The following is a 24,040-nucleotide window of genomic DNA, read 5'->3' as shown; positions in this document are numbered from 1 at the left end:
TATTGGTTATCGATTTCTAGTTTGATTCAGGTATGATCACAAAGCACATTTTATATGGTCTTTTTTTTTTTTAATTTTTAGTTTTTTGGCCGCGCTGCACGGCTTGTGGGATCTTAGTTCCCTGACCAGAGATTGAACCCGGGTCCCTTGCAGTGGAAGCGCAGAGTCCTAACCACTGGATCACCAGGGAATTCCCTGGTCTTACTTGTTTTAAATGTTAATGCTACTTACATTTAATGTAATTATTGATATGTTAGGGTGCAAGTCTGTCATTTTATCGTTTTTTCTTGTTTCCCCTTACCTGTCTTCAAGTGGGTTATTTGGATATTCTTCAATATTCCATTCTGAATTATCTATATTTATGAGTATATCTCTTTGTTTAATATTTTCAATGGTAACCCTAGGGATTGCAATATACATATGACATTTATTACAGTCTACCAGTATTAGCATTTATCTCCTCAGGTGGAATGTTGAAACTTAACCACCATTTAAGTCCCTTTATCCCCATCCCCCCATGATACAGTTATCTTAAATATTACCTCTACAAGTATTGAGAATGTCAGATAATGCTATAAATTTTTATTGTAACTTCTAAATGACAAGTATAACTAGATGTTATACCTGTCTTCCATAACCACAAGCTCAACATGCACACACTACTCATTACTCAACATCTAATCATCCATGAATTTAAGACCAACCACTTTCCCATACATTGTGCATTCCATACATACATCTGTGATTCCTGAAATTCATCTGATACTTGTTTCTCTTTGGGAGTCTGACCAAAAACCTGATATGCCTCTAACTAAGCACAATCTCTGAGATCTATATTCCTTTCCCTTTCCTTTTCTTTTCAACTCATTCACGTTGTTTTATAAGTACATTTAGTTCATGAAGTAGTTTTCCCAACTGGACCATAAATTTCTTGGCAGTGGGTTTCTATTCATTTTGTATATTCCTCTAGGACTTGTTGTGGTGTCCTAGTACTTGACAGATAACTCTACAAATTCACTGCCCTTTCCATGTTTACTGATTTAAAAAAAAAAATTCATCTATCTATGCATCCACTAGATCAGGCACCGAATTTTCCACAAAACTTCTTGTTCATACATCTAGCACTAGCACCCAAAATACTGGCCCATAAGGAACTTGTGAACATGAGCTGTTCCAGAAGAGCAAAAATTCTGAGGTAAAAACTCCTTAACCTTAAACAGTTTGCTCTAAAAAACTCTCGATAACGTCCTTAGGAATCACTTTGTCCCAGACATGTAGCCATGCACAGCTGTCAGGTGTCCTCTGTGCATCCATTCTTACACACACACACACACACACACACACACACACACAGCACTCAATTACCCCATTTTAGAACAGGAATAATTTATTTCTATGAATATGATTTTACTAATATTCCATAAGTACTTAGTAATCAAAGTTTTCTCCAAATCAGGAAAAAAACCGAAGTAATTAGCAAATATTTTATGTGTGTGTATATATATACACACACATATAATTTTTAAAAATCTCTTTCTGTGATTAGATTTAACTTTTAAGTGATGGAAGCAGTGAAGAACTCAATGCCAAAGCACATTTTGATAAGGCTTTTTCAGGGCAATTAATTTAGTTTCTTGAGAATGTAAGTCACACTTGCTCCAATTCCACAAGGACTCCACCACAGTCTTTAGGATGGAGAAAAATCACAGGTTTTCCGTGTGCTCCTATTTTGGCCTCTTCACTTAGAATACGAATCTTCTTTTCTTTCAAATCCATCACAGCTGCATTTATATTATCCACCTTGAGAAAAGGAAATAAATAAGAACACATTTGAGATCATAAAAATACCAAATTATAATATCGTAAGGCTTAGAAGAAACTGCGAGCTCTCTGCCTTTGGGCAGAACCATTCTTAAACCATCACAAAAATAAGCTTAATACTTCTAGAGAAGGAAAAAAAGTTGCTAAATTTTCCTAGGTAAGCAACCACAATGCTTAAGAATTTTCACCATTAGTAAACATTTCTCCTTACAACCTAAATAATGTATGCTACACTTCATAGCATGTTCGTCTAGCAGTACTATTGATGATACTGCATAAACTGTTTTTCCTAAGAGCCTTGGGTTCTTCATTTATAAGAGGGACATGAGGCCTGCTATATAAATGGCCAAGAGATTAAAATAACAGATAAGAAGCTTTGAGCACAGTTTATAGAAGGTACTCAACAAATATGAGTGCTTCCCTGATCTCCAAACCTCTCACCTGCCAAACTGTCTGGTTATTACTTTTGAGATTAGAACTTCATATACATGAAAATCACTATTAAACTGTCACCAAAATGTTTTTCTCCATTCTAAAAAAATCCAAACATTTATAATTTTGCAAGTCTCTTCTAAAACATTTCTATTTTCTTCATACTTATTAGCAGTCTAGGAAAGGAGCAAATGTGTTTCTAAATACCTGATGGAAGAGTAATTCTCCTCTGTCTTGGAAAATCATCCTCCTAGACTTGGAACCCAGTAAGTGGATAGAAAGGGATAGTAAGAATCCCTGCATTCCTAGGCAGTCGTACGTCACCCTGGAGTTTAATGATCTAATAGCATTACAAACAATAATAAAAAAAAAAATCCAGAGAGAATAACACCCATGTACCCAAATATAGATTTAACAAATGTTCATATTTATACAATCTCACTTTCAAAGAGCCCAGGATTACATACTGGATTCTAAAACTGGTCAAACCACTGATAAGGATACTAAATGTTACTATAAATAAAGTATAATTTCTTCAGAGTACATTCTACTTGTACATTCCTGACAATGTTTCTTTTTAAACCTGATGGCTATTTCAAAGTCATGCCCAGACTATGACCATGGTCATTTCATGCTATTTTGAAATAGCTGGTCTAGTCTCATCTTTCTCAGAACGGTAGGATTCCTGATAGCTTCCCTTTTTGTATCTGCATATAATGAATTTCATTCTACTGAATTTGACTTCTTTTTCCATTTTCCCAAAGTTAGTCTAAATTCAGCCTTTCCATTTAAAGATAATTTAAAAATTATACAGTACATGAAAATTTAAACATACAGGTAGAGCTAAGTACCCCTTGACTACCACTAATAATACTTCCTGCTCCAGAGGTAACTACTGTCCTCAGTTTGATGTATGCTCTTCCAAATCTTAAAATATATTTATAATCCTTACATATGTATGAAGTAGTAAAGAATCTGGCTTTGTCTACGAGGGATCTGGCCTTGACTTCTGGGAGATAATTTTTGTAACCTTGATAGGAGTGTCTTTGCCCTTGACTTGCGGGAGATAACCTATATAACCTGATAGGAGTGTCTCTGTTTAGGGTAGAAGCTGACCAATCTGGATCTTAAAGTAGAGCTGGCCATCATAGTCTTAGGGTAGGGGCTGGCCATGCCAGAAACCATGTGATTTAAGGTAGGAGCTATGGGTCACATGATATCAGCAGATCTGGAGACTGAGTTGAACCATGTGGGCAATCAATCAATCGACCATGCCTAAGTAGTAAAGCCCCAAGAAAAACTCAACATTTCAGTTTGTGTGAGCTTCCCTGGTTGGCAATACTCAATGCATACTGCCACACATCAATGCCAGAATGGTCACGTGTCCTGAGGAAAATGGGAGCTTTGCATTTAGAGCCCTCCCAGACACTGCCCTCTGTGTTTCTTCCTTTGGCTGTTTTGGTCTGTATCATTTCTCTGTAATAAACCGTAAGAATGAGCGTAATAGCTTTCAGGGAGCTCCGTGAGCATTTCTAGGGCGTTATTGAGCATGAGGGTGGTTTTGGAAAACCCTAAATTTGCAGATGATATCGAGTAAGGGCGGTCTTCTGGAGGACCGTGTGTCCTCTAAACTTGATAGCTGGCTCTGAACTTTGCAGTCTGACTAACTAACATGTATATCAATTAAAGTTTATATATATATACACACACACACATACACACATACATTGTGTGTGTGTGCGTGTGTGTACAGGGGTACATGATGCTTTCTGTATGCATTATTTGTATTTGCTTTTTTATGTAATATATCTTAGCAAATTTTTCATGTCAGTACATATAGGTCAACAACTTTTAACCTACTACATAGTGTCCTAAGTAATTACTTTATAGAAATATGAAAGGTGACCTAATCATTCCCCTACTAATAAACATTTAGGTTATAAGAAGGGAAATCTGGACTCTTCTTAATGGTTAGATGATAACTTGTCCTTCCCTAGTGTTGCCTATTGAACAAAAGAGTTTGGTGACAGTTCATGGACAAGATTCCACTGGCATTTGAAGGCATATGCACATAGCAGGGACTGGTGAAGATAGATAAAAATATGTTAAAGCAATATTAAAAGATATGGAAGACAGATTCAGATATTCTAGCAAAACTGAGCTGAAGAAAGAGAGACCAGATGGAGTGACAACAGCAATATTTGAAGAGATAACTGATAATTTTCCATAATTGAAGAAAGACTTGAGTCCTCAAATTAAAAGTACACCTGAGAATAAAGCAGGATAAATAAAGATAAACCAATACCTATACATATAATAGAGAAACTGAATAACATCAGTGCAAAAGAGAATATCTTAAGAGCTCTCAGGGAAAAACAACAACTCCCTACAACTGAACTGAACAAATTCTTACTAGTAGGAACAGACACCAGAAGATACAGGAGTAATGTCAAAGTACTGAGGTAAAATTATGTCAATCTAGAATTTTAAACTAGCTAAGTTATCATTCAAGACCCCTGCTAACACACACACACACACACACACACACACACAAAACTAAATGACAACAAAAAGGCTCAAAGGAGATATACCAACCAGCAGCAATGTGTGCCCATTATTGGGATTTTAATTCAAACACACTATAAAAAGTTATAGAAGAACAAATTTGAATACCTATTAGGTATTTCATGGTATTAGAGGATTACCAGTAATTTTGTTTTAGGTGCCATTATGATTTTGTATAAATACATAAAAAATGCAATAAACACATACACACAACTAAAATATTTATGGATGAAATTACATAAGGTCTAGAAATGTCTTCACATTAACATAAGAAAAGGGAAGTGTGATAATGTGATGGAGGGAGTATATATGGAATAAGATTATCCATGAATTGATAACTGTTGAAATTGGGTTTAGGTACATGAGAGTTCATTATATTACTGTCTTTTTTTGTGTTTAAAGTTTTCTGTAAGTTAAAAGAATTAAGGCTAACTACTAAACAAATCGAACTAGAATTTGTAATCTCTAAAATAGCAGAGGAAGAAAGAATTTTAAAAAAAAGGATCTCAATTCAATAGAAGGCAAAAAGAGGAGAAAAGAAATAAAAACCAAAATAAGTTAAAAAGTTCAAGTACATTAGTAGTTATTATAAATGGAGACAGGTTAAATTTATGAATTATAAAATGAGATTATACGAATATAAAATTTTGAAAATATATTTGTTGATTGAGAGAGATATACTTAAACAACAACAAAAATTTAGCTATATGCTCCTTTTTAGAATATAAATGTCTTCTAGGAATAGACCTAAAGAAAACCACACACACAAGAAAAGAGTAAAGGGATGGATAAAAGATATACCAGGTAAATATTAACCACAAGAAAGTTGATATAGCAATACTAATATCAGATAAAACAGAACTTAAAATGAAACATACTAACAGAAGTAAAAACAGGTACAACCTAAAAACAATCGACCAAGATGATAAAACAATCCTGAATCTGCATGTACCTAACAGTATTGCCTTGAAAAATAAAAAACAAACTAAACATGCATACCTCTCAGTATCTGACACATCAAGCAGATAAAAGATTATTAAGGATAAAGACAAGTTGTAATAGTTCTTTGAATATTCTGGATATAAGTCCTTTATCAGATATATGATTTGCAAATATTCTCCCCCATTCTATGAGTTGTCGTTACACAAAAGTTTTTAATTTTGATGAAGCCGAACTTATCAACCTTCTTGTTTATCATGAGCTTTTGGTGTCATATCTAAGAAACCATTGCCTAATCCAAGGTCATGAAAATGTACACCTATGTTTTTTTCTATGAGTTTTATAGTTTTAGCTCTTACGTTTAGGTCTTTGATCCATTTTCGGTTAATTTTTATATGGTATTATACAACTTCGGGGTTTTGTTTTTGAAATGCTGTCTTAACCCAGTTTTTTTTTTTTTAATTTTTATTTATTTATTTATTTATTTATTTATGGCTGTGTTGGGTCTTCGTTTCTGTGCGAGGGCTTTCTCTAGTTGCGGCAAGCGGGGGCCACTCTTCATCGCGGTGCGTGGGCCACTCACTATCGCGGCCTCTCTTGTTGCGGAGCACAGGCTCCAGACGCGCAGGCTCAGTAGTCGTGGCTCACGGGCCTAGTTGCTCCGCGGCATGTGGGATCTTCCCAGACCAGGGCTCGAACCCGTGTCCCCTGCATTGGCAGGCAGATTCTCAACCACTGCGCCACCAGGGAAGCCCTTAACCCAGTTTTGAGGCCCTGGTAGAGGCTTGTCAGTTCTCATTCTGGAGCAACTGATTAAGCCCACATGCCAATCACCTCCCTTATCAGGCTCTCATATCCTGGGGCCAGTATGTGCCCACCTTAGTTGCTGCAGAGACAGGTAGGTACCAGACAACTAGGTACAGTCCCTATGCCCCAGAACCCACAGAATTACTCAAATTAGCTAATCTACAGGGAGCCCATAAAACCTAGTTAACCCCCCTCCACTTGTCCCATCAGCTACCTTCTACAGCTCCAGTTGCTGTTACCCTGTCCCCAGTACAACCCCATGTGCCCTACATGGCAGCCTTCTCTCTTTTGGAGCTGTAACAAAGAGTTCTGCCTTTCACCTATCCAAGTGTCACTATGTTGTGTCCAGCTATAAAAAGAATCTTCATATGGTGTGAGGTAAGGGTTCCAATACATTCTTTTACATGTGGATATCCAGTTGTCCCAATGCCATTTGTTGAAAAGACTATTTTTCCCCCATTGGATGGTGTTGGTACCCTCGCTGCAAATCAAGTATGAGGGTTTATGTCTGACTCTTAATTCTAGAGTAATCCATTGATCTCTATTTCTATCCTTATGCTAGTACCACACCATTTTGATTACCTTTGATGGTAGTAAGTTTTAAAGTCAGGAAGTGTGAATCCTCCAACTTTGTTTTTCTCTTTCAAGATTGCTTTGGCTATTTGGGATCCCTTGCATTTCCATGTGAATTTTACAATTAGTTTGTCCATTTCTGCAAAGATGCCAGCTGAGAATCTGATAGCAATTGCCCTGAAACCGTAGATTAATTTAGGGAATATTGACGTCTTAACAACACTCAGTCATCTGATCCACGAACACAGAATATCTTTCCATTTATTCAGGCCTTCTTTAATTTCTTTCAACAATGTTTCATAGTCTTCAGAGTACAATTTTGACAGTTCTCTTGTTAAATTTATTCCTTAGTATTTTGTTCTTTTTGATGCTATTGTAAATAAAATTGCTTTAATTTCATTTTCAGATGTGTCTTTTTTAATCCAGATACATAATATTTGCATTTTAATAAATGTTTAATCCAATTAAACTTAATGTAATACTCATATAGTTAAATTTAAGTCTATCATCTTACTTTTTTTCTGTCTCATTAATACTTTGTTCCTCCTCTCCTGACCTCTTGTTTAAACATGTATTTTAGTAGTGTTTGATTTTATCTCCTTAATTATATTTTAGTTATCTCTTAATTTTCTCATTGATTGCTCTAGAGTTTACAATGTATATTTTGATTTTATCTGAGTCTACCATGGTATGTATAATGTAAGAAACTTACAATAGTATACTTCCATTTGCCCAACTCCCATCCTTTATACTACTGTCATAAATTTTACTTCTATGTTATAAACCCTACAATGCATTTAAAAATTTTCAATTGTCAGTTGTTTCATACATAATTTAAGGTAATAAAAAAGTTATTATTTTAACCTACATATTTACCATTTCTGGTGCTCCTCATTTCTTCTAAAGATCTGAGGTTTTACCTGGTAACATTTCCCTTCATCCTGAAGAATTTCTTTGGTATTTCTTATAGCACAGGTCTGCTGGGCATGAATCTTCTCATTTTTGTTTAATTAAAAATGTTTTCAGTTCACTTTCATTTTTAAAGGATATTTTCATCAAGGTTAGAATTCTAGGGTGACAGGGGGTTGTGTTATTTTTTTAAAGACTTTTTTTTTTTTTGGCCATGCCGTGTGGCTTGCAGGATCCTAGTTCCCTGACCAGGGATCAAACCTGTGTCCCCTGCATTGTCAGGCTATTCTTAACCACTGCGCCACCAGGGAAGTCCCCTGATATTGCACCTTAATTTTTAGTATACTGTTTCTTCACTATCCCTTAGTCCAAGAAACACTTCTAAGATTTAATAACTTAGATTTTTGGGAAAAATGCCTAATTGACACTGTACTAGCGTTTATTTCTATTTCTGTTACTATTTCTATCATTGACTTTGATTTTAAAGATCTTGTATCATATCCATTCTTCTGTTTAGAGTATTGCCATAAAATTAACAATTTTCTAAGAGTGCTCCTAATGTGCTGTTTGGCAATAATAAAAAGAATGAAATAAGAACGTTTTAATTTTTCTCAATTGAAAGTAGATGCATTATCTACTCTAGGGGTATACAAAATGCTTAGAAAAAATGCAAAGTAATTTGATTTGGGAAATTAAGTCTGTCCCCCTAAGGAACAAAAATAACATAGTCAATAATAGCCCATCTAAAAAAATCTGCTTTTATGGTCCTTTGTACAATTACAATTGTGTATCATATAGCTCTGTAAGACCTTAAATGTCATTGGTGAATATCTGGGCTATTCATTTCAACTTCTTATCAGTTTTTTGGGGTATGGTAGGGTGGGGACAGGCAGCAGGGGGTATTGTATCTGTGTCTGGGAATTTATTTTGATTTTCTCCTGTAATTTGGAAATTAAGAGTGACTGTACTCCAAATAAAAAAATGTTTGGATTGTCACAATCAGAATTCAGAACCTTCAGGTAAATCTTATATTCTCTTTGGTCCTCAGCTGCCTCATCTGAAAATGGCAATGCAATCTTGTTTGTTGAAAGACAAGAAGTTGGACTAAATAACATCTTTTTAAAAACCTTAAGGTATGTAATTCACAGTGACCAAAATTTATGAACAAGTAATAATGTGCTACTTTTAATGGTGCATATTTTGATTAATCTTAAAAATATAGGCTTTTTATTTTATATAAAATTATAATAGTGCTTATTGATACCAATAATGAATGAACTTAATCTTCAAACTGATATAAATCCATGGAAGTTAAAATTAAAAGTCTGGATAAAATATTTCTGTTTCAACTGTCTTTTCCCCAAAAACAAAAAACTAAGTGAATTATGCAAACCTAACACTGCTCTCACTGTGTATGGTGTTCAGAAGGTTCCTGTGTAGTCTTGGGGATTATTTCAGAAGGGCACACATTAGCTTCCATACTTGCTATGTGGTCTGGTGGTGGCTGTATAGAAAGTTTCCCAAATGCTGCTCTGAAATTTTCACCAGTTGATGGTAAAACATTAAAAAAACTAAATATCTTAATTGACAGAACTCTTTTATTCCAAGAGGATTTCTCCTTTTTCTTCTGCTTCGCTTTTTCTCGGTAATAAAATGCCCTTTCTTCTCCAAAATGATGTTAGCAAGAGACAGAATTTAAAAACTTTTTCCTTATTGAATAACAGAGAAAGTTAAAAACCTGATCAAACTGCCCACTTCTTTTGTTCTCTGGAAATGTTATCATTCTACAAAAGCCCCACGTCTGGGAACCCGTGATACACAGATCACTTGTAGAGCTTAGCAATTCCCTAGGGTTTACTGTAAAGCCGAAATGAGAATGGAGTTTTTCAAAAAGTAGAATTTTCTCTCTTCTTCATTGAAGAACAGACATTTCTCAGCATGCAGGAAATAAGTCACCTTGCTAGTCTCTCACTTAAAGTTTTTTTCTTTCATAATCTAACATCCTTTGTGTATTTGTACCACCATCTCCGACACTGGGGAGCTATACCCGCTCACCTGATACACCTCCCCCTGCAACCAGTCCTTTTCCTGCTGCTGCCCCTCCCTCAGCAACGCTCGCTTCACCCCACGTGTCCTCCCCCTACCCCATCTGGTTGCCTCCTCACCCCACCTAAGCTCCCATTCGCTGGGCCTGGCCCCCTGCATCAGGGCCTCCCACCCCACTCCCCGTACTCAAGTCCCTGTTACCTTGCTCGGGTCCCCCCCTCCTGCACAGAGTGGCCCCAACGTGTGCACACCTTCCTCACCCTGCTCGGGCCCTGACTGCCCAGAGCGGCCACCCCACGCAAGGACATCCGCAAGCCCTCTTGGCTTCACCTCCCCATGAGTCATCGTCTCCCCCGGCATTGACGCACTCCTCGCACAGCCCAGGCCCCGCCTCTCCATGCCATGTGCCCCCTGCACGTGCGCACGCGCGCGCACATGTTCTGCTCAGGCTCTCACACCCTATGCTCCCAACATGCTTGGGACCCCACTCCCTGCATCGGGCTGGCCCCCAGCACCGCTGCCCTTCTCACCCTGACGCCCCACGCCTGGCGGCATCCTCCGCTCAGACTCGGACACCCTGCGCTGGAGGCTCCCTATGCGTGGGTACCGTACTCGGCCTCCAGCTTTCCCACAGCAGGCAGCTCTGCTCGCGGGGGCCCCTCATCCCACGTGGCCCCGCACCCCGATCTGGGCTCCCCCGCTCTCCCCAGCAGCGTGCACTAGTGTTTGGCTCTGCTCTACCTAAAGTCTCCAGGATGGCACGAAGGGAAGGGAAGGAAGGGGAAGGGGCCACGACTGTTTTTAATAGTATTTATTTTCCCTTTTGTTTTGGCAACTAGAAGGAAATATTTGACAGAACGAGTGGGTACACTAATCTTACCTTGTTTCCTTTTGATTCATTTTCCTCTTTGTTCTAACTTGCACTGTTACTTAGGTTTATCCTTTGGTATCTCATAGGCTGTATTTTGGCCAGTCACCTCTAATCCCCTGTGGGAAGTGCAGGGCACTTCCCATAAAAACGTGAAGCAGCGGGCAATCCTGAAAGGACCGGGACTTTTTTGTTTAGCTACACATCCCGGCACCTCATGCAGTGAAGGTCACAGTGACTCTGAAAATGCTTAACGACCAGGAACATAACAGACAAAGACACCAACCAAACAGAACAGAAGGGACCTTATCCAGGGGCAGAGTCCTGGAGGACCCCCGCTGTGCTGAGAGGTAAGCCTTCAGTTGCTGAATTGTGTGTGTGTGTGGCGGGGGGAGATGTCTGAGGGGTCTCACAGAAGGGTCCTTCTGGAAGGAGGACGTTACTCAGAAGGTTTAGAGCAGCAGCTATTTACCGACCAGCATGGAAGCACTTAAATATTTTTACAACAGTACAAATTTATTGAATAAATACATATTTTCAGTGGCCTTTAAGGTTTTCACTGTGACATACCTTGCTGTCTAAGTTATTTAGCGAAAGCAGGGCTAGTTCTCTTCGATACTAGAACCTTCTCCTCGGGGAGAGGCCTGCGAAAGGTCAGAAGCACACATGCGCGTCAGCACAGCTGTGTCAGACAATCGAGGCTGCTCTGTCCGCACGTCAGCAAGAAAAAGACGGAACAAGATGACCTCCAAACCTCCTTTAGGGAAAGCCAAACACACGTGTATCTATCACCTTCCACCTTTCAAGTACCCCTCTCTTGAGTCTCCTTCTATTCACAAAGGCTAGACAGGTTGCCTCCTCTTGCAGAGGGAATGCTTCTGGTTCCCACTTCTGGCTATTTGAAAATAAAATCGTTCTAGAGCTTCTAGAAGTTTCACACACATTCCTTCTGTTTAGAACACATCACTAGATGGATGGTTACAGCACTTGTAAGACGCGGCCATAGCTTCTTGGCTTCTCCTCTCCCCCTGCATCTGGTCAGCCTTGAGGACTTGTTTATGACCAACAGACAGCAGAAGTGCTGCTGTGGGACTTCCGAGGCCAGGACGGAAATGCCACGCAGTCCCACCTGGCCTTCTTGGACACTCACTCTCGCTGGTAAGGAGTCAGCAAGTCCACTGCCTGGTAGGAAGTCCGAGTGTCCTGAGAAGCGCCCTCGGCTTGTGGAGCTGCAGGGGTCACACACACGTGCTCTGCTGGGAGGCCCAGCTGCACACCCGGCGCCCAGCCAGCAGCAGCCGCCAGCACGCGAGTGGGACACCCGGCCCGGCGGGGCCTCACTTCCATGTTCGACCGCAGCCGCAGGACAGACCCCAAGCAAGAACTGCCCAGCAGAACCCTCCCCCAAACTCCCAACCCACAAAATCCCCAGCAAGATACAATAGTTGTCACCACACCCTGAAGTGTAGGGATAAGGTATTATGTGGCCAAAGAAACTGGAATGACCAAAGAAATATTTTCTGACGAGTTCTATCACCTTTGTACTTCCCGTGGAAGACAGTTTCAGACCTAAGTTGTATTAGCAGGAGAGACTAGGCTACACCATGGTAAAATAATTAACTCTGAAATCTCTGCAGGTTCATTCAACAAAAATGTTTTTCCTGTTCAAGGATCGGTGAGGAATTCTGCTCTCTCTGGTGAGTTAGGGAACCAAGCCCCTGCGTGTGGTAACAACTTCATTTCACAGGTTTCCACAGTAGGTGACAATGATTCTCAAATGACTCCACCTTAACGCATATCTTCATTCAGAAAAAAGTGTCATGCTATCCCTGCAATACCACTTTTAAAAAATTGCCAACTAGCATAAACTGGTGGCCTCCAGTACCCACTTTCCATTTCCTCTTTTTAATTATACAAGGCCCCAGGTTTTAGCAGGGCATGTAAGTGCCTGACTACAGACTACACGTGAGGTTGAGTGTGCCAGGTGACCAAACCAACGACAGGCACAGGAGTGATATGTTTGGTTTCTAGATCACCCCCTGAAGATACTTGCCCTGTATTCTCTCTCTGCCTTTGGTGAGGCCTGGAGCTACCCTGTAAGTCATATGTTACTGACAGCAGAGCTGTGCCATCAGCCTGGGACAGCTCATGTTAGACTGAGGATAGAAAAATAAAATCTACCCAGTCAAGACATCTTATTTTTTACAGAGAGCAGAGACTAATAATGGGGTGTGTGGCATACTAATGCAGCAGTTAACTAACCACTCTTCACAACTGGTCCTATCACCTACCTTCATTTTATACTGACAAACATTTTCATTTCCCCCCTTTAATCTGGACTTTTGAATTCACTTTTACATTACTCAACTTCCACTATTTTTTACTTAACTGAACTTCTAACTCACAGTGGCTTCCTTTGAAGGCCTGGGTTCTCTGATGTAGAACACAGACAGTATGTGTGGGAGAGAGACGAGTGGGTTCAGAGGCTGGTGATCCTGCTTCTCATCCCGGGGAGTCTTAGACAAGCCCTCAAGTCCACTGAAATAAAGACTTGCAGCCAAAACTAACCTCCTAAAGAAGGGGTAAAGCTTAAATATTAGGCCTTGTTTAGCTCCTTTGTCTACCATCTTATGGCTTCCCCACCTGAAATTTTAAACTCAGCCAATCCAATGAAGGCAATCTGGCGCCACGGCTAACACTGCAGATCTTGGAATCAGAACAAACCTGGGTTTGAACCCCACCTTTGCCATGTCCTACATATGCGACTGCAGGCAAGTTAACTATTCTAACTATTCGCCTGTCAAATGGGGTTAATATAGCCCTCAAAGGTAGCTACGAGAATTAAATAAGGCACGTTTAGTACTTCGTATCCTGCCAGAGGACACAATGCTGGTAGTTATGATAACCCGATGCCTTTCTATGTGCTTTCCTTCTGCCTAGAATACCTTCCTCCCCTTGTCCACCTGGGGATTCCTTCACATTCATTGTAACTCATGCCCTGCGATACCTTACCACCTCCTTGGCCTGCCAGGAGCAATCAATCTTTCCTTCATTGCACAACTGAGAAGACACATTAATTCTGCTTATCCCAGTGCACTGCAAGCAGCTGTCCCTCCTGACCGCGGGCAGGGCCACGCCTTCCTTACTCACTGCTGAATCCAGGCCCGCAGTGGAGTACACTCGGTGGGTTCTCAAATGTATTTGCAACTTAAACTGAATAAATCCTTGGGTTCATGCTGGAACCAAACCCCCCTCTCTCCTGGATTGGGAATGAGGCCTAACTATGAATTATGTCATTCCTTCTATCAAGAGACTTGTCCTACCAAAATAATTTAAATTGAAGCATAATTGGTAATGCTGATATTCCAAAAGCAGTTATCTGAACATGAACATCTACAGATAAAGGCTCTCTAATGAGTGTTCTTGTCTAACACTTCATGTTTTTTTTCAGGAATTGTTAGCAGATGCAACTGAGAGGATCTGAGAAATCACAGTCAGTAATTGAAAATGTATTGCCTTTGTAATAAGGAACAAGTTATTAGAATTTTAAAGATAGAAAATAATAATACTTAGCATATATATGGAAATTCTTACTTTATAAAGTCTTGTCACTTGTTTCTTATAATTGCCTTGTGACAGCGAAAGCAGTGTGTTCCTATTGCATGGAAGGTCGTACGTGATCAATAAATACTACAGCAGAGACGCAAATCTTATTTGGCCAACTTCAGTGGCCTTTGTATAGTTGGACCCAGACTTCAATGAAACATATTTTCATTATTATTTGCAGTTTTCTAGAGGGAAAGAGAATATATCTATAGATCCATCCTTGAAGAGAACCAATTTTACCATTTCCCTGAAAGAACTTAATGGAAGTTTCTGATGACAGTGGCAATATGTAGCCTGTAAAAGTAAAAGACATTTTAAAAGAGAAATTTACAATACCAAGGATTAAAATAATTAAAATACCTCAATGCAGATGTGATGCATTCCTCCAGCCTTGTTTTTCTGCAGAAAACCTGCAATTGGACTGTCATTTCCCAGTGGATGAAGCAGCTCCATCTTGGTATTTCCCAGGTTGACAAAAACAACGGATACTCCATGCTCAGGAAGAGGGACCGTCTCACCTACCTGGGCCCCGAGAACGTTCTTATAAAATGCCTTGGCCTTTTCCAAGTCTGGCACTGCTACTGCGACATGATTGAGTCGACCGAGGTTCCATACAGGACCAGCCACTTGATGCGAGGACAGGGACATGGAAAAAGTTCTTACTGTTGGAACTGGAGTTTGAAGTCTGGGAAAAAGCCCTGAAAAATAGAGCAGGCATTGAGATCCTTCTTCTGAGAATTGATGCCCTTCTAAAATTAATTTTTGAAAAAACAAAATATAATCATATATGTAAAAATTATTTACATACCTTTTCTTTTTAATTAGTGAAATTAAATCAGAGTACATAAATGAAAAAACTTATGTCAGAATTACTCCGCTCTGAAATAACTGTCTGGAATTAAAAAGCTAATTCTGAGCTTTCTAAATTCAGGACAAAGGATGACATTTTTCATAATAATTTATATTTACCAGTAACGCTTAAAGGATAGCTGCATATCATTAAGGATTATTTGCTATTCTCTGCATTTTATAAAGGGTAAGTTTGAATGTGATAGTGAAACGACATACATTTAATGATGAGAGCAAGCAATTTTCTACTCTACCTACAACCAATTTTTTGTCTTACGTTCTGCAGTAAGTTCATTGAAGTTAGAACTATAAATACCTTTTAATGTGTACTTTATTTGGATGATTACCAACTAAGGAAAATATCTCATTATTGGGGGAAAAGCAAGCAAAGATCAAGAGGGTACTTAAACTTACGAGAGTTTCCTCTGAGCGATTTTTTTAAATTGTTCTTATAATTTTGAAGGATTAGAAGCAGAACTGCTTCTAATGTGAAGAAACCTTTCATTTGGAAACTGAAGCAGCCTGCAATGTGTTCTCCCCACGTTCTACTATTTCTTCTGTCCCCAAAATACTGGACTTTAAGAGCCAGATTCTCCCCAGAATGAAAATTATATACATGTACGAGGTCTAAATATAATCCTGTAAAACTACATCACTTAATAAAAAAGTATGAAACAGCAAATTGAAGAACACATATTTTAAACAAAGGGTTATTAGCTCTTAATGAAATAACACTTTAAATAGTAGTTAGTATTACAGAGCTTCAGCTAACATAAAATTAATTCCCCTTTACTAAAATTTTTGATAACAGGGAAATTAAAGAGACACTATTTGATCTGATTTAAGACCATATACCTTGTCGGGAAGGCAGTCTCCTCAGCTGCAGGAGCATGGGCCTCGGGCCTGGAATGCTTCCTCACCAAGAGATAAAGAGCCCACAGCCTGAGTGGCTCTTATCACCTTGTGGGGACTCTCCCTCTTTCAGAATCAATAAATGCTCCTTTGTCTCTGCTTAAAGCATGACTGTCACAAGGCCAACTCCATTGTCACACCTGTCCTCCACAGGGAGGGGACAGGGTTCCTTGCACTGTGGCAAAGGGGAGCGTGTACAGGCAAATTGTCCTGCTCTGGCCACTGGGAGAGGCCCGCTGGCCGGGGGTGGGGGGCGGGGACTGACACCCAATACTGAGGTCGTCCAGCTCTGTCTCTTCTCTACGCACTGTCCCACCCGGTCTTGTGTTCTCTTTCGTGACTCCGGTTCTTTGGACTCATTGTGTCATCATGAAATTCAAGTGTACTCCAAACCAGTATACACATACATAAATGTACCATTGAAATCAAATTTTATGAAAAGAATACCTAATCCTTACTAGATGTGATGTGCTCTAATATTTTCTGTTCTGTTGTATTTTACTTTAGCTTTTTAAAAAATACTGGTACTACCCACTAAATATCTACCTTGCTGGTTTGTTGTGAAAATTAGATATTTGATGTAAAAAATATAATACTACAGTGCAAGACATTTGTAACAGGTGTACAGTAAATTCAGCCATTCATTGTTAATGACACACAGTGACTGTTTGCTGGTTGAGTGGCATGCAGGGCTCTGTGGAGACCAAGAAACCATCTGAAGGGCATGGGGGCAGCGAATTTTAAAAATGCTAACAACCAACAAAACCATCAGTCAGACTGCTCTTCCCTTCCTTCCCTGCATCTCTATCTACTATGTGTGCAATTTGCAATGAAAGTTCAATATAGAACGTATCTGTATTAAAAAAAAAAAACTGGAGATACAGTCAATGAGCTGTAGAGTAATACATACGCTAGTGTTGTTTGCTCTGTGAAACTTCTAAGAGTATGTCAAACACTGAGTCTGGGTATTTCTGAATTCTCCTTACCAGTGTTAACTTTACAAGAGATGGGGCAGCGGGAGGTTCTCTGGCAGGCATTCTATTGCCAGCAATGGAACATATGGCAATGTTAAGGAGTAAATTAGAATACGTCCAAGTGAAGGTGAAGCTTTATATCCTATGCCAGTTTGCTTTAGGGACATTCCAAACACTCTGGCACTGAAAAGGAAACCCAAGCAACTCATGCTATTAGAAGCCTCACTACAGTCTATCTTTCTCCATAACTTCCTTATCATTTGGAAATGAGAGGAGGGAACAGTTTACAAGAATGACTGATACTTTTTCCTTTTAACACAACACAAAATCTTCTTTGTATGTTAGGAAAATAGATAATAACATCTTTATATAATGTAAAAATCAAGATTTTATGGCCATATTTTAGTTGATCTTACTTCTAGAAGTGTAAACTAGTTTGTGAAAGGAAACATCACTTTATTGGTTTTATTTGGTCCCTAAAGCATATATTCTAGGAATAGGACAAAAATAAATATGGTGATACTGGTGAGAATTCAATAATTCCACTTCGTTAAATTGAAGGGTAAGGGACTTCCCTGGTGGCGCAGTGGTTAAGAATCTGCCTGCCAATGCAGGGGACACGGGTTTGAGCCCTGGTCCGGGAAGACCCCACACGCCGTGGAGCAACTAAGCCCGTGCACCGCAGCTACTGAGCCTGAGCTCTAGAGCCCCTGAGCCACAACTGCTGAAGCCCGCAGGCCTAGAGCCCGTGCTCTGCAACAAGAGAAGCCACTGCGATGAGAAGCCCGCGCACCTCAACGAAGAGTAGCACCCCCCCGCACCACAACTAGAGAAAGCCCGCGCACACCAACGAAGACCCAACACAGCCAAAAATAAATAAATAAAATAAATAAATTATAAAATGAAGGGTAAAGGATATAAAAATGGCCAAAAAGCACATAAGATATTCAACATCATTGGCCATTAGGGAAAAGCAAATCAAAACAACAATTAGATATTACTTTACACCCACAAAAAAAAGTGTTAATGAGGAGTCTATGAGTGAAATGTGAAATCCTACTGACCAAGCAAATTGGGGTTAGAAACAGAATAAAGGGGTTACAGTGATATAGATCCTTATAGATACTTTAAAAATTGTGTTGCTGAAGAATTTGTTGTGAACTGAACTTTAAAAATATTACAGTTTTGGGCTTCCCTGGTGGTGCAGTGGTTAAGAATCCGTCTGCCAATGCAGGGGACACGGGTTCGAGCCCCGGTCCGGGAAGATCCCACATGCCATGGAGCAACTAAGCCCATGCGCCACAACTACTGAAGCCCCCGCGCCTAGAGCCCGTGCTCCGCAACAAGAGAAGCCACCACAATGAGAAGCCCACGCACCACAATGAAGAGCAGCCCCCCGCTCGCCGCAACTAGAGAAAGCCCATGCGTAGCAATGAAGACCCAACACAGGCAAAAAAAAAAAAAAAGAAAAAAAATTAGTTTCTCCTTTGACTTTTGCCAACTTTTAAAAGGTATTTTTATTTCAGATTGCACCCCAGCTACAGGAATCCACAGCTTCTTAGTTTTAGGTTTCTCTCAGAAAGTACAATAGAACTACATTACTTTGAACTCCATAACGTGTAATTTGTGACTATTCCAAAAAGGATTACTTCTCATGAATAAACTACAATGTATACATATGTGTGAATAAAGGTATGAGATACTTAAAAATAGGAGTGTTAAAAAAAACAAACAACATGATTGTAAAGATGAACAACTGACTTTCACTCAGGTCAGGAATCTGATGTACAAGAAATGGATATGTTACCAAATCTGGTATGTAGATTAACTCTAATTTCAACTTTCTTTCAATATTGTTTCTTGCTAAATACTTTTAGTGCCTTGACTTAAAAATAATATTGCATTCCTTTCCCAGATTGTTTTTATTTCAGACCAGGCTTTCTCAACATCGACTCCAAATAAGAAAAGGTTTAGCTGCAAGGGTCTATACTCAAACACATTAAGGGTACTTACTGTTTAAAGAAATTATATGTTAAATTTGTATATAAAATGTCATAGAATGTGAATAATCATTTGTAATAAGGTTTTCTTAACAGAAATATTGAGATATTATATTGAGATATAATTTATATACTATAAAGTTTACCCATTTGAAGTGTCCAATTCTGTTTTTTGTATATTTGCAAAGTTGTAGACTTCACATAACCTAATTTTAGAACATGTAATAAGTGTTTTTTTTAAATGAATTTATTTATTTATTTATCGCTGGGTGGGGTCTTCCTTGCTGCACGTGGGCCTTCTCTAGTTGCAGCGGGCGGGGGGTGTGCGCGCTTCTCATTGCGGTGGCTTCTCCTGTTGCGGAGCACGGGCTCTAGGCGCACGGGCTTCAGTAGCTGTGGCTCGCGGACGCTAGAGCGCAGGCTCAGTAGTCGTGGCGAACGGGCTTAGCTGCTCCGCGGCATGTGGGATCTTCCCGGACCAGGGCTCAAACCCGCGTCCCCTGCGTCGGCAGGTGGATTCTTAACCACTGCGCCACCAGGGAGGTCCCTGTAATAAGTTTTTAAGTTTGAATTTTTGCACATCTGATTTGAGGAGACAGACATACTTACAAAGTCGTTCATCACAAGTGCCTTCAAGTTAGTTTGGTAAGAAACCCATTCATTTTCAGCATTCAACCAGAGGCACCATACACGTATTTTCATCCTGTTTAAAACTATGATTAGGAATAATTTTTTACTCATTGCAGTTAGTAAACAGACAACAGTTCTGTTACCCCACTTCCATATGACTCCATTATAAATCTATCCTCACAGTCATGTAACTTGGCCACTCTTGTCTTTAACACATTCAGTTTCCATTTTCAAAACTAACTTTTTTCACAAAGCCAATCCTTTGCAAGCCAAATTGGAACTAATTGTGTGTGTTTAACCTGATTTGTTTTTCTGAGCTTCTCCTGTTTTTCTGCTAGTTTCATGTTCCTTAAAAGTGGGGTCATAACATAAAATTACCATTTGACCCAGCAACCCACCTCTGGATATATACCCAGAAGAACTGAGAGCAGGAATTTGAAGAGGTATTTATATACCCATTTCCTAAGTGTATATTCACAAAAGCTAAAAGGTGGAAATAACCCATGTCCATCAACAGATGAAAAGATAACTAAAATGTGGTCTACACATACAATGGAATATTAGCCAACCTTAAAAAGGAATGAAGTTCTGACACATAACACAACATGGGTGAACCTTGAAAACATTAAGCTAAGGGAAACAAGCCAGTCACAAAAGGATACACATTGTATATAAATTGTATACACACTCCACCTATAACAGGCACCTAGGGTAGTCACACTCAGAGAGAGAAAGTAGAATAGTGGTCACCAGGGTCTAGGGTTTGGGATAATGGGAGAGTTATTGTTGAATGGGTACAGAGAGGTTCAACTTGGAATGATGAAAAAGCTCTGGAGATGATGATGGTTGCACAATATGAAGGTACTTAATGCCACTGACCTGTATACCTAAATATGGTTAAAATCGTAAATTTTAAGTTAGGTATATTCAACCACAATGAAATAAAAAGTGGAGTCATCTAAGGTTCAAGCCTCTAAAATAGGATAGATCAAAGCCAGCCTTTGGAATACACTATTTTCATTTTGCTTTTCCTTTATGCAAAGATGTGCATATAAGTTACAAAAGAAACATGCATCTTTATTAGTATTCAGTTCTTGCAATAAATATATGACTTGGAAGTTATATTTCCTTCCCCTTAATTTCCCCCCAACAACTACTGAATAAAAGTATTTCTAAAAATAAACATATAAAAATGCCTCTTCTCTAATATTCAAATTATTATTTATATGTTCACCTTAAGGTTTTGTGTGTATGTATCATATAAGAGGTAGCATGCTTTATGGTTAAGAATGTGGGCTCTTGTGCTAGACTGCTCTGTTCAAATCTTGACGCTACCATTGGTGTGTACCTTGGGCTAGTTACTTACCCTCTCTGTGCCTTTGTTTCTCATATAGGAAGATAATACCTACCTCATAATATTGTCATGAGACTAAAACGAATATTACACACAAAAGGTTTAGAAAAGTGCCCGGCACAAAGTACATTATAAATTCCAAGGATTATCATTACTGTCACTTTTAGGAAGGTTACATCAATAACTTGCTTATAAATGTAAGCATCTCTGACTTCTAATGCATTTTATGTTTTTAAAGGAAAAAGCTGACCGTGCACCTACCCTATACATAGTACTGCGCTTACGTTAAAACTCTTATTTAATAACTAAAGATTGTTTGTATTTGGAGAATGTTTCGGCACCCATAGTGCTCCTGTAGTCACTGTTTCATTTCATCAATCCACAACTTACTACTTTTTATGACAAGGAGATTACTCTTCTTTCACTCTTGAAAATCTACTTGTGTGGGCTCTGATTTTAGAACGCTGTTGACAGTATTTTAGTATTTAGTGACTACTGACATCCTCATGGAATGATGCTGCTGGAAGCTATTATAAGCATAGTATTCTTTTCACTTTTTGATACAGGAATACTGATTTACAATTTTTCCAAGTTGAAATCAGTTGCTTTAGTAAGCCTCTAATTCACCCACACTGCTCATGACTGTTGTTTCATCTTGAGAAATCTTTTTAATATCTTATAGAACCTATTACCCCCAATGCAGATATGGCCCAGTCTCTAGGCATTCTCCATACTGCTGGGATCTTCCATCGGTGTAGGACAGATCCCATGGCATAACATCTCGCTGATCTGACCTCTCCCAATAAAGACGCACAGGTTTATTTTGTCATTACTTTTACACAACAATGCTACCACACAATCTTGCCTATGCAAACTGTGATCACACATTCTGAAGCAGGAGTGTATCATGGGGTGGCCCAGCTCTGCCTATTAGTCTCAATGGCCATAAATTAGAGAGAATAGTAATAGTTCAGTGAGTACTTCAGATTTTTCCCACTTAGAGAAAAAAAATAGGCCTGATTAATTTCCTTCCAGGTCACACTGAGTGGCAAAGCTGGGCCTTAGGCCTAGGTCTGTCTGACAACAAAGTTGATATTGTACAACCATGATATTTAATTTTCTCATCGCTCTGACATTCTTTACCATTCTTTGGTTCTCAGTTTTTAATATCTTCAGTGTATGTTCTATGAGCAATGTCTATTTTCTAAGAGACAGCTTTCTAAGAGATGGGATGACTGTTTTATGAGTTCTTTTGAAAAGGGCTATTGCAACAGCATGTGAGCTCAGATACTGCCTTGTATTTTACCAAGGAGAGGAAAGAAGGGGCCGGGAGGGCATGTTATTATCAAACCTTGAGTATCACCTATTAATTAGAGATTAATTTTTAATAAGTTGTATTCAGCCTATTGTTATAATATTTTTTCCTGTGTACATATCACCTCTTTAAATGGATCCACAGCTGAGACAGCTACATACAACTATTACGGCACATTTTGCGTGGTTCTCATCACTTAGCCCCGGTGACTTGCAATGATAAGACATAAGTGCCATAAGACATTTTGTGCCTGGTAAGAAAGACTACAGAGATCAATAAATAAAGAACTTGTTCAGTTTGAGACAGGACTTCGAAGTACGACTTGAACTGTCAGTTTGAATAGGTGGAACATACAGCACTTGCTAGGAGAGAAACCTAACACTATTGAAAGTTCATCCCCTTGAACACTTTCTTAAGGTGCTCAGCTGAAGGATTTGTCACGAACGTTCAGGAGTAACTCTGAGACGTCACCACTCGGCACTTCTTTCCTAACAGGGAATTTCAGATTAAGGGAAATAGTTGCCCCCCTGATGAAGGATGAAGAAAAGAAAAAGAGAGAAAGAGGAGAAAGTAGATGGACTGGGGTGACAGAAAACTTGAGGCTTCTTTTTTTAATGGTAGTGTAGAGAACTCAAGGAACCTTCCAATCAGTCTACTGCTTTCTTCCCTGATTTTATACAAAATAAGGAATATCTTAGGGCATGTGGGAAAAAACGCTCCTTCCATATTCTTTACACAACTGACCTTCCAGCGTTCTCAGCAGGATGCTGGCCGAGCCCAGAGTTCAGCTTGCGTTTTCACAGGACTTGTCCTTCCTCTGGTTTCTCCCCCGTCTCTCACGGGGCGCGGTAAACACAACCTCACTGTCCCTCTGCCATTTACTGCATTTGTTTCTGGTCCAGGCTTGCTGCCCCTTAGCCGGGTGCCCTCGCCTCCGGGGCCACTCAGAGAAGTGGTGACTGTGACACGCAAGCACACAAGGAAAACCCCACGCTAACCCAGTCGTCCCTGGAAGGCTGGCTCTCTCTGTCTGAAGGTGCTGACAGCAGCCAAGGAACGCACCTCGAGGGCAGAGCGCAGCAGACCCAGGAGCGCCGGCCACGGCGCGGCCGCCTCGGGACCTGGCGTCCCGTCCCGCACACCACCCCGCCCTCGGACATCCCCGAGCCCGGAGTATTCACCTACTGCGCTCGCAGTCGCCGCCTTCAGCACACGCGCCATCTTGGGAAGCGTTAGCTAATTCCCGACGTACACATGCGTCGGAAGGGCTAAGGCGCGGCGGGGGGCGGGACAAGAGCCCGAAGGGGCGGGACAGACAAGACTGGGGGAGCGGGGCAAGACCCTGGGGGCGGGGCAGACGAGGCTGGGGGGCTAGGTGAGGGGCGGGGGCAACCTGACTAGGGGGCAGGACGAGAGCCCGGAGGGGCGGGGCAGACGAGG

At 39.9% G+C, this 24,040-nt stretch overlaps 1 protein-coding gene across 1 annotated transcript; it reads right to left on the bottom strand.

Annotated features, from left to right (window-relative positions):
- Window positions 1-1,369: 1,369 nt before the first annotated feature.
- Window positions 1,370-23,894, bottom strand: MCEE (methylmalonyl-CoA epimerase). Its single transcript, XM_082386360.1, has 3 exons — window positions 23,782-23,894; window positions 14,927-15,264; window positions 1,370-1,800 (listed from the first exon to the last, which is right to left on the bottom strand). The coding sequence occupies exons 1-3, from the start codon at window positions 23,819-23,821 to the stop codon at window positions 1,648-1,650; spliced, it is 531 nt and encodes a 176-aa protein (XP_082242486.1). The 5' UTR covers window positions 23,822-23,894; the 3' UTR covers window positions 1,370-1,647.
- Window positions 23,895-24,040: the final 146 nt, after the last annotated feature.

This window comes from Balaenoptera borealis (assembly GCF_965194805.1).
Source record: "Balaenoptera borealis genome assembly, chromosome: 3".
In the NCBI taxonomy this organism is placed as follows: Eukaryota; Metazoa; Chordata; class Mammalia; order Artiodactyla; family Balaenopteridae; genus Balaenoptera; species Balaenoptera borealis.
The sequence above is the reverse complement of the archived record's forward strand: the minus strand, read 5'-3'. Positions and strand labels throughout refer to the sequence as shown.

Bases quoted from the DNA above. Each gene is read 5' to 3' on its own strand.
- MCEE (XM_082386360.1), bottom strand. From the start codon at position 23,821: ATGGCGCGTGTGCTGAAGGCGGCGACTGCGAGCGCAGTAG. The intron at 15,265-23,781 runs GTGAATACTCCG...TCTATTTTTCAG, and splicing joins GGCGACTGCGAGCGCAGTAG to GGCTTTTTCCCAGACTTCAA. The intron at 1,801-14,926 runs GTATTTTAATTA...CCTTTTCTCAAG, and splicing joins TGCATCACATCTGCATTGAG to GTGGATAATATAAATGCAGC.